At 42.0% G+C, this 15,994-nt stretch overlaps 1 protein-coding gene across 2 annotated transcripts; it reads right to left on the reverse strand.

Moving 5' to 3' along the window:
* Nucleotides 1-7,952, reverse strand: ZKSCAN4 (zinc finger with KRAB and SCAN domains 4). 2 transcript variants are annotated; one of them, XM_065912014.1, is made up of 5 exons: nucleotides 7,337-7,952; nucleotides 5,718-5,859; nucleotides 4,423-4,508; nucleotides 2,841-2,964; nucleotides 1-1,389 (listed from the first exon to the last, which is right to left on the reverse strand). In XM_065912014.1, exons 1-5 carry the CDS (start codon nucleotides 7,670-7,672, stop codon nucleotides 527-529), a joined length of 1,551 nt encoding a protein of 516 aa, XP_065768086.1. In that variant the 5' UTR covers nucleotides 7,673-7,952; the 3' UTR covers nucleotides 1-526. The 2 variants fall into 2 exon arrangements, with proteins under 2 accessions (XP_065768086.1, XP_065768085.1); XM_065912013.1 differs by having other exon boundaries at nucleotides 7,250-7,952.
* Between the last annotated feature and the right edge of the window lie 8,042 nt (nucleotides 7,953-15,994).

Genomic DNA, 15,994 nt, shown 5'->3' on the forward strand with positions numbered 1-15,994 from the left:
TATATTTATTTTTTTATTTTTTGGGGCGGTCCCCCCATGGGGGCCTCACTGGTCTATTTAATAAATGTTTATAGCACCTGTATACAAGGCACAGTGGGGTGGGGATAAGACATCACTGATCCAACCAACAGGTGAGGGATTCATTGGAGGCAAAATGAACAGAAACACCAGCCCCCCAAATCAGAAAGTCAGCCACCCAGAAGACATCATAAAATGCTGGCTGAGAGAGATTAATTAGACAACCTGGAAGCCCGTTTAAGTCTAAAAGGTGAAAACTATTTCAGGTCCAACCTCTTCCAGACAATGCTCTCATAGCTTCCTATCAATCAAGTTTTTGTTTTTGTTTTCAATCACTTTCTAGGTTGTATAGGATAATTCATCTCAACCAGACTCTATTTTCTAACAAACACCTGATGACATGTGGTGGGAAATAAAGCTCAGTTCACAGTTTTCTAGTCAGCAAGGGCTCCAGGGTGGCTTCAGTTCAATGAGGAAGGAACATCAACTCTGGCATGTAAGCCATGGGTCACGGAGATAGAATTTTTTTCCCAACGTGGCTTCTCTGATGTTGAATAAGGTATGAAGTTCGGGTGAAGCCTTTTCCACATGTATCACACTGAAAGGGCTTCTCACCCGTGTGGATTTTTTGATGCTCAATAAGGCTTCTATTCCTAGTGAAACTTCTCTCACACTCATTACATTGATAAGACACAGGAGCCTCAACATTTTCCCACTGGCTTTCCTTCCTCCCCTGACTCTCCCAGGTCTGTCCAGGGTCAGGATTCTGAAGGTTTTTATTGCCATGGATCCTCTGATGTCTCAGAAGATGTGAATTCCGCCTAAAGGCTTTACCACACATGTTGCACTGGTAGGGCTTCTCCCCGGTATGGATTTTGTGATGTTCTAGGAGGCTGCAGCTCTGGCTAAATGTTTTCCCACAGTCATCACACTCGTAGGGTTTCTCCCCAGTGTGAGTTCTCTGGTGTTTGATAAGGTTTGAACTGTGACTGAAGACCTTGCCACATTCTTCACATTCATATGGCTTCTCACCAGTGTGAACTCTCTGATGAATGACGAGAGCAGAGCTTCCGATGAAGGTCTTGCCACAGTCCTCACATTCATAGGGTTTCTCCCCAGTGTGGATTCTCCTGTGCTTAGTCAGGCCCGAACTCTGAGCAAAAGTCTTTCCACATTCATGGCAATAGTGCCGCCTGTTTCCTGCGGCACTTTTCTGCTTTCTTTGTAACTGGCCCTCCTGTTCACCAGCTTCTGCACATGCAGGAGTCTGGCCAGTGGCTTCACCCAGGTGGCGTGGTATCTGCCCAGGCTCCTGTGTTGGATGATCCTCATCTGGAGGCAGCTCTCTGATCTTCAGTTGCACCACACCACCTGAAGAACAAACGGCCAACAACTGTCAGTTATGTCCTGCCACAGAGGAAAGCTTTGTGATGAGTCCCAGGAAGGCAAGAATTACAGAGGTCTGTATATGGCAAGGATGAGGATGTAAGTATTAGAATACAGGTGGGAATAAAGGGGGAGAATGGGGATGCTGGGGAGGAGGGAGTCCTGAGAATGAACGGGGCTCTTGGAAGAAGGGTACAACCTGGGAAAGGAGAGATTGGAGGGAAGGTGGTGAGAAATACTGAAGACTGTGCTGGGGATACATGCAGAGGCTCTAAATTCTGAGAAAGTAAGGCAGGGCCGTGTGCTTGGGATTAGATACTAAAAGGGCTGAGCAGAGGGTGACAGTAAACAAGGCAAAGAAAAGAATTTCTGAAATGTTCTGTGAGAAGTAGGGAAAGCAGGAACTCAGAATTCAATGACCACTGAAAGGTGCAGTCATTTCTGGCTGGAACTCAGGCAGAAGCAGGGTCCACCAAATAAAACTGGCATCAGTGCTGGGAGATCTGAGTTGGAGCCCCCACTGTGCTGCCAATGAGCTGTGTGAACTCAGACAAGCCAGGCAATCTTGTGTGTCTCTGCACCGCATCCTCATCTTTAAGGCCAGGCTCTGCAGTCAGTCTCTAGATCACTTCTAAGCTCTCGCCCTATGGTTCCACGGCCCATTTCCTGAAGAGACCCCTCAGCTCTCTTCTCCTGTCAGGGCTAGCAACAGGAAGGGAAAGGGAAGGAATCAGCATTTACTGAGCATCTCCTGTGAGCTAGATCTAAACTAGAGGCGGTACCTACTTCATCCCACCTAAACTGACCACACACTGGCAGGACAGATGAAAAAGCAAGGCTCATGGACTTCTCTAGCGGTTCAGTGGCTACGGCTCCATGCTCCCAATGCTGGGGGCCTGGGTTGAGTCTCTGGTCAGGGACCTAGATCCCATATGCCCTAAGAGTTCCCATGCTGCAACTAAAGACTTCACATGCTGCAACTAAGGATCCCACATGCCACAAAAAAGACTAGGCACAGCCAAATATTAATAAATACATAATTTTTTTTAAAAAAGCAAGGTTCATTGGAAAAGACCCTGATGCTGGGAGGGATTGGGGGCAGGAGGAGAAGGGGACGACAGAGGATGAGATGGCTGGATGGCATCACTGACTCGATGGACATGAGTTTGAGTAAACTCTGGGAGTTCGTGATGGACAGGGAAGCCTGGCGTGCTGTGATTCATGGGGTCGCAAAGAGTTGGACACAACTGAGCAACTGAACTGAACTGAACTGAACTGAAGGCTCAGAAGGATTAATAAACTAGTCACATAGCCAGTTAGTAGTTGGGATTCAGATGTGGTAGTTCTAATGCCAAACATAATTCAAACAGCTTCTAATAGCCTAGTAGATGCTAAGCCAGGAAATTTTAGAAGAAAGCAACGCCCATCAGTCTTACCCAAGGAGGTCAGGCTGCCACAGTTCTCCTGCCTTTTATCTCCATGCAAGTTCACCTGAGATGAATCCAGCTGTGTCCATCCAGGGGAGACAGTCAGGGCCACATCTTCCATTTTAAATGGCCCCTAAAACAATATGTAATCCTACTTAGTTCCACTCGCCCAAAATCACTCCCTAAGCAGTCACACTGAGTACAAGTCAGTCAGACAAAGACAAACATCATATGACATTGCTTATATGTGGAATCCTTAAAAAGGGTGCAGATGAACTTATCAGAAATAGAATTACAGATGCAGAAAACAAACAATTACCAGGGGATAAGAGGTAGGAAAGGATAAATTGGAAGATTGGGGTTGACATATACATACCACTATATATAAAATAGATAACTAGTAAGGACCTACTTTATAGCATAGGGAACTCTACTCAATACTCTGTAATGGCTTACATGGGAAAAGAATCTAAAAAGAGTGGAGAGGGATGTCCTTGATGGTCCAGTGGTTGAGACTCCACACTTCCACTGCAGGTTTGATCCCTGGTCAGGGAACTAAGGTCCCATATGCTGTGTGGTGCAGTCAAAATATAAATTAGTTTTTAAAAAAGAGTGGATATATGTATATGTATAACTGATTCACTTTGCTGTATACCTGAAACTAACATATTATAAATCAACTATGCTCCAGTAAAAATTAAAAAAAAACAAAAACTGGGTACATGTAATGAAGGAACATTCCCTTTACATGGGTTGTTTATAAAAAACAAGTATGGTACACTTATGCCTACTTAACCCTGTCTCTAATAATATCTTCATCAAAAAAATAACCATAAAGGAAAGAAATACACACATTACAAGAAGTACTTTCACATAAATATCTAAAAATCCAGAAAGTGAAAGGTTTGGAAAGTAAGGACCAATGCAGTGAAAGGAGTGGAACCATATCCAAACTTTTCAAAATATATGTGATGTGCTTTGGCAAACCAGGGATGGGGGCTTATTTATAGCAATGATTTTAAAATACAATGAAATCTAGGTCTGAGGTGTGGGAAAATAGATTCTACAGAGCCTCAAATACTGAGGTCTTCAAGCAGGACATGAAAGACTGGGTAAGAAATTAAAAGCCAGGTTAAGCAAATGCTGTTCAATATCTTGGGCTAAAAGCATACACCTTATGTGTTCCTTTAAGTCCCTAGGGGACAGAGCATGATTTTATATCCCTCACTAGCAGCACAGTTTGTGATACTTAAAAAAAATAAACCAAATTACCATCACAACAAAATCTTCAGTTTGTATTTGCTAAATTTCCCTTGAAGAAAATCTTGTTGATGAAAGAGTTGACCAAACAGATGGGGTAGGAAGAACCGAGAAGCACAGACATTCCCTCAGCTAGGAGTGAAACAGAAAGATCCTCTTAAGTGAACACCAAAATAATGACATGGCAATCTTGGAATAGATGAGAAAACTCAAACTCCAGATGCATATAGGATGAGGATGGAGGAGGAATGGGGAGAAAGAGATCTACTGGGGAGCCCATCAGTAGTGAAGGGTGCTGGGTGCAGGGGGAGGGAGAGGGGCTCCAGCTCACCTGGGACCCTGGGGCGAACCTGGTGGCTACCACAGCGGCATCTTCTCTGCAGCGCCCCCCAGGGGCAAGCCTTGGAACCTGGAGAACTGAGAAGGAAAGCACTCTGGATGAGATCTACTCTGGCATTCAGACTTCCTGCCTCGTGGAATCCAAGTTCAAAAACTGCATAGATAAATTGCTACAAAGAAGTTTATACAGCATGTGTGCCTTTCCAAAATTCCTGATCCTGGCCAGCTCAAATCCTTAGACCTAGAGATGTGGTGTGCTCCACAGAGGCACAAAATTGATGGGCAGATCTTTGGTAAGAAATGGAAGCAGTATAAAGACAAAACAAAGCATTCCATCTAAAGAGTCTTTCATCTTGAACATTCTGGAAAGAGTGGAAAAGAGGATATTTGTTCCTGCTAAAATTTATTTAGAAGCTTAGAGTGCTTTTTTCTTTAGTTCTATTATAAAAGACTAAGAAGAGTCAGATTAGCCTGAGCCCAGAAAGAAGGAAAGAGGAATCTACTTATATAGAACTTGCTCAGATTCAAGAGAAGTAAAGGGGAACTTCAGGTTTTCCTGTAAAAGGTGAACTTGGCAGGAGGCAGAAAATAAGTTAGGTTAGGCTAGAACCTCTGTTGAAAAATAAAGATTTCATGTTGGCTGGCATATCCCAGTGTTGTTTGTCTTGGAAATCTGCCCAAATATTCACAGCACATGGGAAACACTCAGGAAAATATAGCAGTTTCCTACTAAGTGATTTTTCAGCCCGTTCTAGTGACAGGTTTTGAAGATTTACACTCTTTGATTTGCACAAGTCCTACAATTCTGGAATATTCTGACAGGCTTTATGCATTCTGTCTTATGTTCCTCTTAGCACTCACTAATATCTGAAAGTGTATTATTAATTTACTTGCTATTCTCCTTACTAGAATGTAAGCTCCACTGGAGGAAGAAATCTATGCTATGGACCATGTTATTCCTGATACCCACAACACCAACACTGGCTACCACATAGGAAGCCTCCAGAAATATATGTTGAATGAATGGAGATAACTGTGTTGCTAAAAAAAAAAAAATCAACTCTTTCCAAAGACCAATTTTAATAAAGTCTTATTTATCATGCCCAGGTTTGGTTAGGAAAGCTTTCCACTATTGTTTGAAATCTCCCTGCTTGTCTCAGTCTCAAAGAGAAGTAGATCTGTGATGGGCATATAAAGCACCTACCTACAGATCTGTCCTTTAGGGGATCCTGAAGTGAAACTGGGTGAAGTCTGTAGAATTCATGCTGCCCAGAAGATAACACTCACCTCTGTCTGGACTGGATCCCAGAGATTCATGCTTGAGTAGAGCCTTCACTGGCTGCAACTGGATATTTCGTGGCCTCTGAATGGGTGTCAACACTGCCATCTTGCAACAGAGCAGTTCTTGCCCTTGGCCACCACCTGGGACCTAAAAGTCATTCATTTATTTATTCAGACACTTCTATCACATACTCTATGTGCTAGTACTTTCTATTTCCCAGTACTTTCTATTTCCTTTCTATCCATTATTTCTAAGAGCTTTATGAATATTAACTTAATGCAGATAGCAACAACCTTAGCTAGGTACTTTTATTATCTGCATTCTTGTAATGGTGAAACTGAGGCACAGTGTTAAAGCAACTTGCCCGAGGTCACCCAGCTTAGGCAGAATGACTCCAGAGCACCCAGCTTAGGCAGAATGACTCCAGAGCCCACGTTCTTCAGCATTACTCTGTGCTCCATCATTATTTATATTTGCGATTTTGTAAAAACTCTTTGGGAACTGGTGCTAAGTTCTCAGAGAACACTAATATGTTTTCTTATCCTAAAAAAGAGGATAATAATTTCTAGCTTACAGGGCTTTGCAAACTAGCAAATAAGGTCCCAGTGTGTGAAATCACCTAACACAGGGCCTCGTGATGGTATGTCCTCGTTAAATGCAGGTTTCCATCCAGACATTTGTACTTAATGGGTTTTCAAGCCAGTCACAATCATTAGCTCATGTACATCTTAGAATTTCCCACAACAACTATGAAAAATGAAAAGCCTGAAGCTGAAACTTGAAGTGATTCTTCTCTTATTACAAGGCTAAGAGGTACTAATGCCAACTCAAGAATCATGGTCTCTGCGTCACCAATTAGAAGCCTTTGGTCTGGTTATGTACATGCTGAAAGGAACACACAAGGATACAATACAAAGGGACCTTAGTCTTATACAATATTCAGGAAGATGGAAATAAATATGAACCCAGGGGTTTCTAACTTGTGGTCCACAGATTCCCTCCTAAGTAGTCCATGAATATGAATAGGAAAAATTATTTTTACTAGACTCTAAGCAAAATTCATTATTTCCTTTAATCATGAGTGGAAACAGCAAACCAAGGTGTTACAGACAGTACAAAAGACTCTGTCACCAACTGAAACTGCAGGTGTTTTCACATCACATTACAACCACGTAAATGTTATCAAAAATATTCACCATCACTTTGAAATTGTACTAGAGTTATTAGGCCTGTCCCTAGATCTCACTATTTAGTGCATTAATTTTTAAAAGCGCATATATAACTTTACCATACATTTACTACTTTGCTAACTGTATTTCAATATAACTGAGTTGCTTTTAATCTTTTATATTTTACTTCAGGTATTTAATAAGTACTATTATGTGAAGGGGTCCAGAGACTTCACCTTACTGTCAAAGAGGCTTATAGTACAAAAAGAGATGGAGAATTTCTGGATCTTAAAGAAAAGCCCCTCACTCTGATCTTGAGATTTCAGGAAGAAGCCGACCACAGCTTGCAGACACTAAACCTGTTCTACCTGCGGCATCGGCCCATCCGGCTGCCTCTCCAGATACTCCAAGAGCGCCACCACCTCCTCCCCGCTCTCCGGATGCTGCTCCCGCACCCAGCTCTGCAGGTCCGTCGGCAGGATGGTCAGGAACTGCTCCAGCACCAACAGCTCCAGCATCTGCTCCTTGCTGTGCGTCTCAGGCCGCAGCCACAGTCGGCAGAGCTCCCGAAGTCGGCTCAGCGCCTCGCGGGGCCCCTCAGCCTCCGGGTAGCGGAAGCCTCGGAAGCGCTGGCGGGAGTGCTCGGGGCTCGGAGCCGGGCTGCCTGGGGCGTGCGCCTCTGCAGCCAAGACCGAGGCGTCCTCTTCTTCCACCTTCACGGTCAGGATCCCCGTCCGGTCCTCTGAAGACTGGGCGTCCAAAGCTGCGCTTTCCTTTGATTCCCTAGCCATCGTGGACCAAGGCAGTACTTGAGCCTCACTCTACCTGGGAACTATATGTCTTCGGAAAATTCTTGAAAGGTGGGAAATCACTATAGGACCGTAAAACTGCAGCGGTCCCCTTCCGCGAGTCCAGGGGCGAGGACACCCTGGGGAGCAGCTTCACAGGTTGCCCCTGCAGTCCGCGCCTCTGCAGCGTCCTCCTCTGCACCCCACCCTGAATCCCACAATAAGTATCCTCAAAGATGTCTTGGTGCAATGAACAGCCTCCAGATGCTGGAGAAAAATTGAGACAGTGGAGCAGAGGAAGCCCAAGTGGAAATCAATACCACTTCCCGGGCCCTCTAGGAAGAGCCTCTCGGTGGTTGTCCCCGAGTTAACCCATTAGCAACCATGCCCTTACCTCCAAAAGAAGCAGTTAGGGGAAGGAGAAAGAAAGGATGACAGGCTCTGAATCATAAGAAATAAGACTAGATCTTTCGATCTTGTAAGGATGCTGTTGTGGCCTATACCATGCTCTGATGTAAGCTTGACTAAAGAGCTGGCATAAAACTGTCACTAAAGTTCAGTAAAAAGCAGGGTTTTCTGAGAGCTCCAGGCAGGAGGACACCCTTTCCCTCAGAAACATCAAAGAAGCAGAACACATCACCAAGCACTTGCTCGAAGAAGCAGTGGCTGCCCCTGGCTGTTGCCCCACTCCAGTGACCACTCTCTTTTCTCCCCTTCAAGGCTAAACTATTAAACTTGAAAGGAAGCCCGCCTATCTCTGATTCTAGTCCTCAATTTCCATTCATCCATAACACACTGTAGGTGGCAAACTGCCAGCAAAGCCATTGAGATTGCTCCTGCAAAAGTAACTATAGTTTCCACTCCCCTCCTCACCCCTGCACATAACAGTTTCCCTTTCTATTTTCCATGGCTTCTTCTCAGGCAACCACTTTCAGGCTTCCCACTTCCAGAAACTCTCTAGTCCTGTTATCTCCTTTCTTTGCTCTTGTTTCTTCCTAGTCCTCATTTACCATCTACCATAATAGTTAGATCTGCAGCTTTTCAAGCCAAGTTACCTGAGTAATCCTGGCTTTACCACGTACTAACTGGGTGACCTTGGTAAATTATTTCAACTTTCTGTGCCTGACTTTCCCAATCTATAAATGGGGATAGTAACAGTAGATAGTGATGGAAGAAAATTTCACCTATTGAGGTATGGGGAAGTTTGTCTGACTTACAAGATGTACATCTGCTTTAACCATTAAAAAAAAAAAAATGCATTCACCTTATTGTTCACAATGTCCACTTTGAAGATAGAGATAAATGCCCCCCACCTCCTATGAGGCCAATGTTATTTGTTCTGACAAGTTATGAAACTGTGGTTTAGGCACAGTTGGAGCTGGGCGGGGGCGGGGGGATGCATTGTGGATATGGTTTCAGACACATTCCTGCATCACTGAGAACTTGAATTTTCTGAACTGTATCAAACTCAAGGATACTACTAGCCATTCTCAGAACAATATCTGCTCATAGCTGCCAGCTGTAACCTTATGGTGTCAAGGTCTCTCCTTGCAATTATGCAACCATGGGCCAGATTCCTCACGTCAGAAAAGCAGTTACAAACATGACAAAGAGAAAGACCAAAATGATCCTGTGGTGTTGGACTGAAATCTAAGGTATCAACATGAACTCAAGTCCCAAAATCTATAGTTACTTATAGAAATATATACAAATGTACACAAGTCAGTGTATAAGTGTATATAGACAGTATTTGATAAATGGCACCGCAATGTTTTGAGATAAATGGAAAAAAAAAATTAGAGGGCAGGGTATATTCACACAATTAAGCTGAAGAAAGCACTAATTTTTTTTCTGTAGTTTTAAAAATATATATATTTTAGTCAGATTTAAAATTTTTAAACTCTATAGAGTGTAAATATATTTTGTTATTACTGTATGTGTAAGTGACTGCTCAAGCACTTTGTAAGGAAATTAGGATATTTTAGAATGGTACACTATGCATTCAAATGAAATGTGCCTTTATGTCATTTTAAGAAAAAGTGTTTTGCAGTCATAAATTACCACAAATGCACAAATTAAAGTTTAAATAGATTGTAAAAAAAAAAACAAAAACAAATTCTAATTGTTTAAAGACATAAAAGTCAAATAGCAAAACCTTCACATTTTTAGAAAAAAATAGAAGCATTTCTTTATGCTCTTGAGTATAAAATACACAGACTGCACAAAATGTGAAGGAAAAATGTAGTACATTTGACATCATTAAAATTTAAAACCACATCAAAAGATACCAGAAACAAGTGGAAACTACAAACAGAAGACTGATGCAAGATGCTTGCGAGCCATATGACCAACAAGGATCAATACCCACATTATACAAAGAGCATCAACAAATAAACAAGAAAAAAGCCAACAGTCAAACAGAATAATTGACAAGAACTATGCACAGGCAATTTACAGATAAGGAGTCTGGAGTGACCAACAAACAAGCAAAGATCTTTAACTTCATTAGTTACCAGGAGAAGACAAATTTTAATACATTTCATACCAATACCTCAGCAAAATTTTGCAGTTTCAGTAATATTTGCTAGTAAGAATGTGAAAATTTTTGAACTCTCATATACAGCTGATGGATGTGTAAGCTGGTGTGCTCATCTTAAAAGGCAATGTCAATATATACTGTAAAGTTGAAAATGATATACACATGGACTTAACAGCTTTAAATTATTTAACTTGTAGGAGTCTTGAACAATTATATTAATTGAGTCACTTTTCTGAGCCAGACACTGTTTTAGGTATTCAGGATACAACATTGACAGAAAAGAACAAAGATTCCTGACCTCATAAAGTTTATATTCCAGTGGGGACTGACAAAAGATAAACAATAAGAATAAATACACAAATTTTAATAGGACATTATGAGAATAATGGTTTTTTAATAAAGGAATAAAAGAATAAGGACAAAAAAGACCTTGATCTTTTTTTTTCTAGTCTATTCTACAGGATTGTTTATGTAGTTGGTAATCTTTAAAGATGAGATAACATATCCCAATGGTCAATTAGCAAGCTTACTTACTGCTTATTATAAAAGCTGAGGATTTTGTAAATTCAGGTTTCCCAGATGCAACATAGGCACGTTGTGTGTGTAGCACTCACCTGAGCCCATCATGTCACCTCCTTGGGACTTGGGGGCAAGGGAAACTGATGCAAATATGATGATCTCATGCTGCTTGCCATCTATGAATAACAAATGTTAGGCTTGCAATCTATAAGAAATGGGCCAGTTAAAGAAGTAATAATCAGGGCCTTATAACCTGGACCCATGCAACAAGGCATGTAGGAGCACTGAAGGCCCAAGGAAGACTGTCATGCATAAGAAGTTTTTTGAGAATTGGAGAAGAACAACAATTACAACTTTGAAACAGTATGGCTATGGGTGGGGGAGGACGTGGACATCCACGCACTGGAGAAACAATGAAATTCTGAGGGCAAAATGTGAAAGGCATTGGGCCTCCATGGAATCATATAAAATTCTTTGCTTCTGACCCAGGAAACTCATATTTTATGCCAGATTCCATGAAAGAATCACAGGCTAAGTTAATTAGTTTGTTGAAAGTGAAAGTCGCTCAGTCATGTCTGACTCTTTGCGATCATGACCCCATGGACTATACAGTCCATAGCATTCTCCAGACCAGAATACTGGAGTGGGTAGCCTTTCCCAGGAGATCTTCTCAACCCAGGGATTGAATCCAGGTATCCTACATCGCAGGCAGATTCTTCACCAGCTGAGCCACCAGGGAAGCCCAAGAATACTGAAACGGGTAGCCTATCCCTTCTCCAGCAGATCTTGCCAACCCAGGAATCGAACCAGGATCTCCTGCATTGCAGGCAGATTCTTTACCAGCTGAGCTACCAGGGAAGCCCTAATTAGCTTGTTAGTAGAATAAAATGAAATCCCAGACCCCAAAAATCTGAGAAAATATGTCCACTAGTCCTTGTTGATGTCCTTTTGGTCTTGTTTAATCTTGGGTCAAAGACCCTATTATGCATACACATAAATCTCAAGATTTGGAGCATTACTTATGAATTTTCCTTAGACATATATTTTCTTTCCATATTATGGTGATAAAGCTTTGCATGCATAACTGCTTTTTTTTTTAAATAATTCTAATTTCCTCAAGGTATAAACATACATATATTGACATAGAAGGCCAGCACTCACTCTAGACACATTTTAACACTCACACTGCTTTCACCTCTTGAGGAACAGTCACCTCGCTGCCAAACAAAAAAAAGAAAAGATATTATGGCTAATTTGTAGACCCTTTAAAAATGGCTTAAGAACACCTCTCCATGGTCAATTTTAAAGACTCCCTAAAAACTAAAAGCCTCACTTCTCTGCTGAGACCTAGAGAAATTCAGGGAGCTTAAGTCCCCCCATCTAATTAGTAGAAAAATTAGGATAGAAGCTTTGTACCCAGAGTTTCAGTTATCCAGTAAGATTTTTACCCACCTATATGGTCAGAGGAGCCTAAAGGGCTACTGTCCATGGGGTTGCAAAGAGTTGGACATGATTGAGCGACTAACACACACACATACACACACACACACACACTTGTTTCTCATGAACAGTATCCCTCACCTTTACCAATCAGCTGTTGTGCAGGTAACAATGGTGACTCTCCTGGCTTGGGTAGCCCACAGTCCCACAAATAAGACTGGAATTTCAGTCATACTTAAGGAAACAGATTCAGGAAAGTAAATAATAGAATCTGAGGAAGTTGGAAAGTGGCAAATGACACCAAACACTTGGATAGGTACTGCCACTGTGAAAGGCTACAGTATGAGCTGTGATAAAAGCCAGTCTTTGATGTAAACTCAAAGAGACGTCCAGTATATTCCTTCTCTCTCCATTTCTCTACTTTTCTCCCAAAGGGATAGGGGCAAACCTGGAAACATCCCCTTAGATAACTGAATTCTATGAGTCAAAGAAAGGTTTCTAGGGGTGAACAGAATGTAGAAGACATCTAGATTTTTCTGAATTGAGGGTTGAATTCTGAGTTAACTTCTTGCTGTGTGAGCCTCAGAGAATCTTCTGGCTATAGCCTTCAACTAGCTCATTTGATATTAATACCTTTGTATTCAACAGTTAATTCTGTACCTTAAAAGTACTCCCAAAGCACTGGCTTCTGCTGCACTGGGTATCATATTGTCAGGATAGGCAGAGTGACCAGCAACTGGTCTAAGGGTGAGAACGTCATCCAGAATGTGACGAGGAGATGGTGATTGTGCTGGAGGATCTGGAGAGAAAACCCGGTAAACCAGGAGAGCAGATGAAAAGGTTGATGTGGGACTCTGTGTCTGTGTGTGTGTGTGTGTGTGTGTGTGTGTGTATACGTGTGAAAAAAATCAAAGTGGGAGTCAGGGCTCTCTCTGAAAAGGCTCCACCACACCTGTTTCTTATCATTCCACCACACATCAAGCAGTAGTTCTTAACTTTGTTTAGTTTTTGGACCCTTTTGAAAATATGATGGACACTATAGCTCCTCAGTGTCTTAAAATTAACCATTACCATAGTAATATCCTTTTGAATCTAAACATTCTTAATTACTCATAGGTCTCAGCTGATCCTCTCTGGCAGGAAGTAGGCAAGAAAGAGTTGTATGTCTCCAAACAGATTAGGAATCCCTGAAATTTCACCTCAGGTCCCACAAACCACACTCTCTTCAAGAGCCTAGTGAGGGGACAGGCTGCCTCTGGGAGCTCACCTCTTCTAGAAAGTCTCAGCTGACTTCAGTGGGAGGTGAGCCACTCTGCAGTAGTGAGACAGCTTCAGGTAGTCAAATGGACAGTTATGGATTTTTTTTTAACAGATGCTTTTTCTGGTTATATACATTTGTTTAAAAATGGATTGAATGCTAAATTCATACCTACTCCTTAGTTTACAAGGATAGAGCAACTAGAATCACATGATAAAGTATCTCCTGAATTGATTTTCTTTAAACAGTTGTAATTTTTAAAAAATCTTGACTCTGTTGTTGATTTTTGACAGATCACTGACAGCTTTCACCTTCTATTTGTCCCTTCCTTTCTCCCCCACATCTGAGTGGGGGAGAAATGTGCTTCTTCACTTGGCACCTCAAACTATGCAAGTCCTTACTTTATCTGTGCATAAGAAGTATTTCCTGGGCCCATCCCCTAACCACGATAAAAACCAGGGCCACTAGCTCTTACCCTCCTTTGCACTGGTGGTGGTGGTTTAGCCCTAAGTCTTGTCTGCCTCTTGTGATACCATGAACTGTTATTTCCTTCTCCAGGAAGCTCCTTCTTTGAGCTTACCTGGCTGTCTGCAATGCAGGAGACCTGGGCTTGATCCCTGAGTTGAGACGATCCCCTGGAGAAAGAAATGGCAACCCACTCCAGTATTCTTGCCTAGAGAATTTCTTGGACAGAGAAGCCTGGTGGTTACATCCGTGGGGTCACAAAGAGTCGGATACAACTGAGTAACTAACACTTTAATATACCTGATAGAGAGCAAAATTTCAAATTCTGTCTTGGAAGTTCCAGTCTCAGCGCTCTTAACCTGTGACATCCTTTGCACTATTCAGGTCAATTCTGGACCAGCTTGGGTGCTGCCCTACTCTCCCCCAAAAGTTCCTTGATGAGAATAAGACATTTTTCATTCATTCTTCATAGCATTATCCCTAGTAATTGGAAGGGGGATTCATACCACCTCTGTACAATAAGCACACTCACAGCTCAAAGAGAGGTAACACAAAATGAAAGGGTCATGTAGTCCTCCATCTACCCCCGTTACCATGTTGACAGTCTGTTGCATATATCCCCTACATGATCAAATCTTGACATATCCATAAGCATTCCGGACCATTCTGGATATGTTCCTAGGCCCATCTTCCTTCCTTCTACTGACAGATGTCCACTGTCTGAACTTTTCTTTCCTTATCCCACATACCTGTTCTGTGTCTGGCCATTATTTCTTCTTTTGGCCCCTGGCATCACAGATTTCATCTTTCTCATGCCCTCCTCATATTATTCCCTCTTCATATACTTTTCAGATACACACCAACTTCATATTCTTACATTTCATTTGGAAGATTTTCTCCCTCCTAACAGGTCCCTTCTTTTCATTGGATTATTATTTCAGATGGAAAACTCAGCAGTTCCAAAGAAAATATAGGGTTATACAGGATGGTATGTAGAACACTGCGAGCATTCACCAGGATCCTAAGTGTGAAAAAAAAAAAAAATGGACACAAGATCAGATTAGAACATCAGCAGACAACTCCAGACCTAAGCAACACAACAGAAAGGAAAGATTCAGGAGATTCAAGATGGTAGTTTTTAAAGCATCTTATGGATAATGATCCAATGCTCTGATGTCTTATGTTAATACTTAGGATACTGATGACTTTTTGTAATGCTGAAGATGGGATGGGAGAGCACTAAGGGAATTTCGGGTGACTGAGCTTAAATGAGGAAATCTAAGAATACAAATATGATGAAGCATGACACTGTAAACAGTGGGATTTGGAGTCAAAAGTCAAGGGTTTAACTGAAAAGACCTGATGTAAGATGTTAACATTAGGGGAAGCTGGGTGAAGGGTACATGAGAACTCTATCTTTACAACTTTTGTGGGGGGAGGGCAGTGACATGCTGCACAGCTTGTGGGATATTAGTTCCCTGACCATGGACTGAACGGGGGCCATAGCAGCGAAAACCCCGGGTCCTAACCACTGGACTGCCAGGGAATTCCCTCTTGGCAACTTTTTTTATAAGTCTAAAATTATTCCATAAGTTAAAAGTTTACTAAAATTAAAGACCAAAGGTTAAGCCTTGGCTCTAAGGTTTGGATCTTCTGAATCTTCAATTCCTCGTCTGTAAAACAGAATAATAATATTCATTTTCCTGTGTGGTTGTTGGGAGAAGAAACTATGGTGAAGTAAATGGAAGCACTCTGAGAACAGCAAAGCACCCAGCCAACGCTGATCAGTGATCCGAGGAGGATCATGCAGGTGTCAGAGGGAAGCAATAGGCAGAAATAGTGTTTACTATGTGGGTACCGGTCACAGGGAACACCAAAGACCCTTCTATTGTAAAACATCAGTAGCACTCTATGTGATCTTTAGGAATTAAACACAGACACAGGTCGTCCTAGCACGTTGGCTGTGGCACTGCCATTTATTAATACATTTTTAGAAAAGGTTAGCAGTCATCTCAAAGAGAATAAATAAGAGGGATGGGGCTAGTAAGAAACAGGAAAGGGCAAAGGAACCAAAGAGAAAGCAGCACCTTCAAAACCCCAAACC

This window comes from Muntiacus reevesi, chromosome 20 (genome assembly GCF_963930625.1).
Source record: "Muntiacus reevesi chromosome 20, mMunRee1.1, whole genome shotgun sequence".
NCBI classification, from domain to species: domain Eukaryota; kingdom Metazoa; phylum Chordata; class Mammalia; order Artiodactyla; family Cervidae; genus Muntiacus; species Muntiacus reevesi.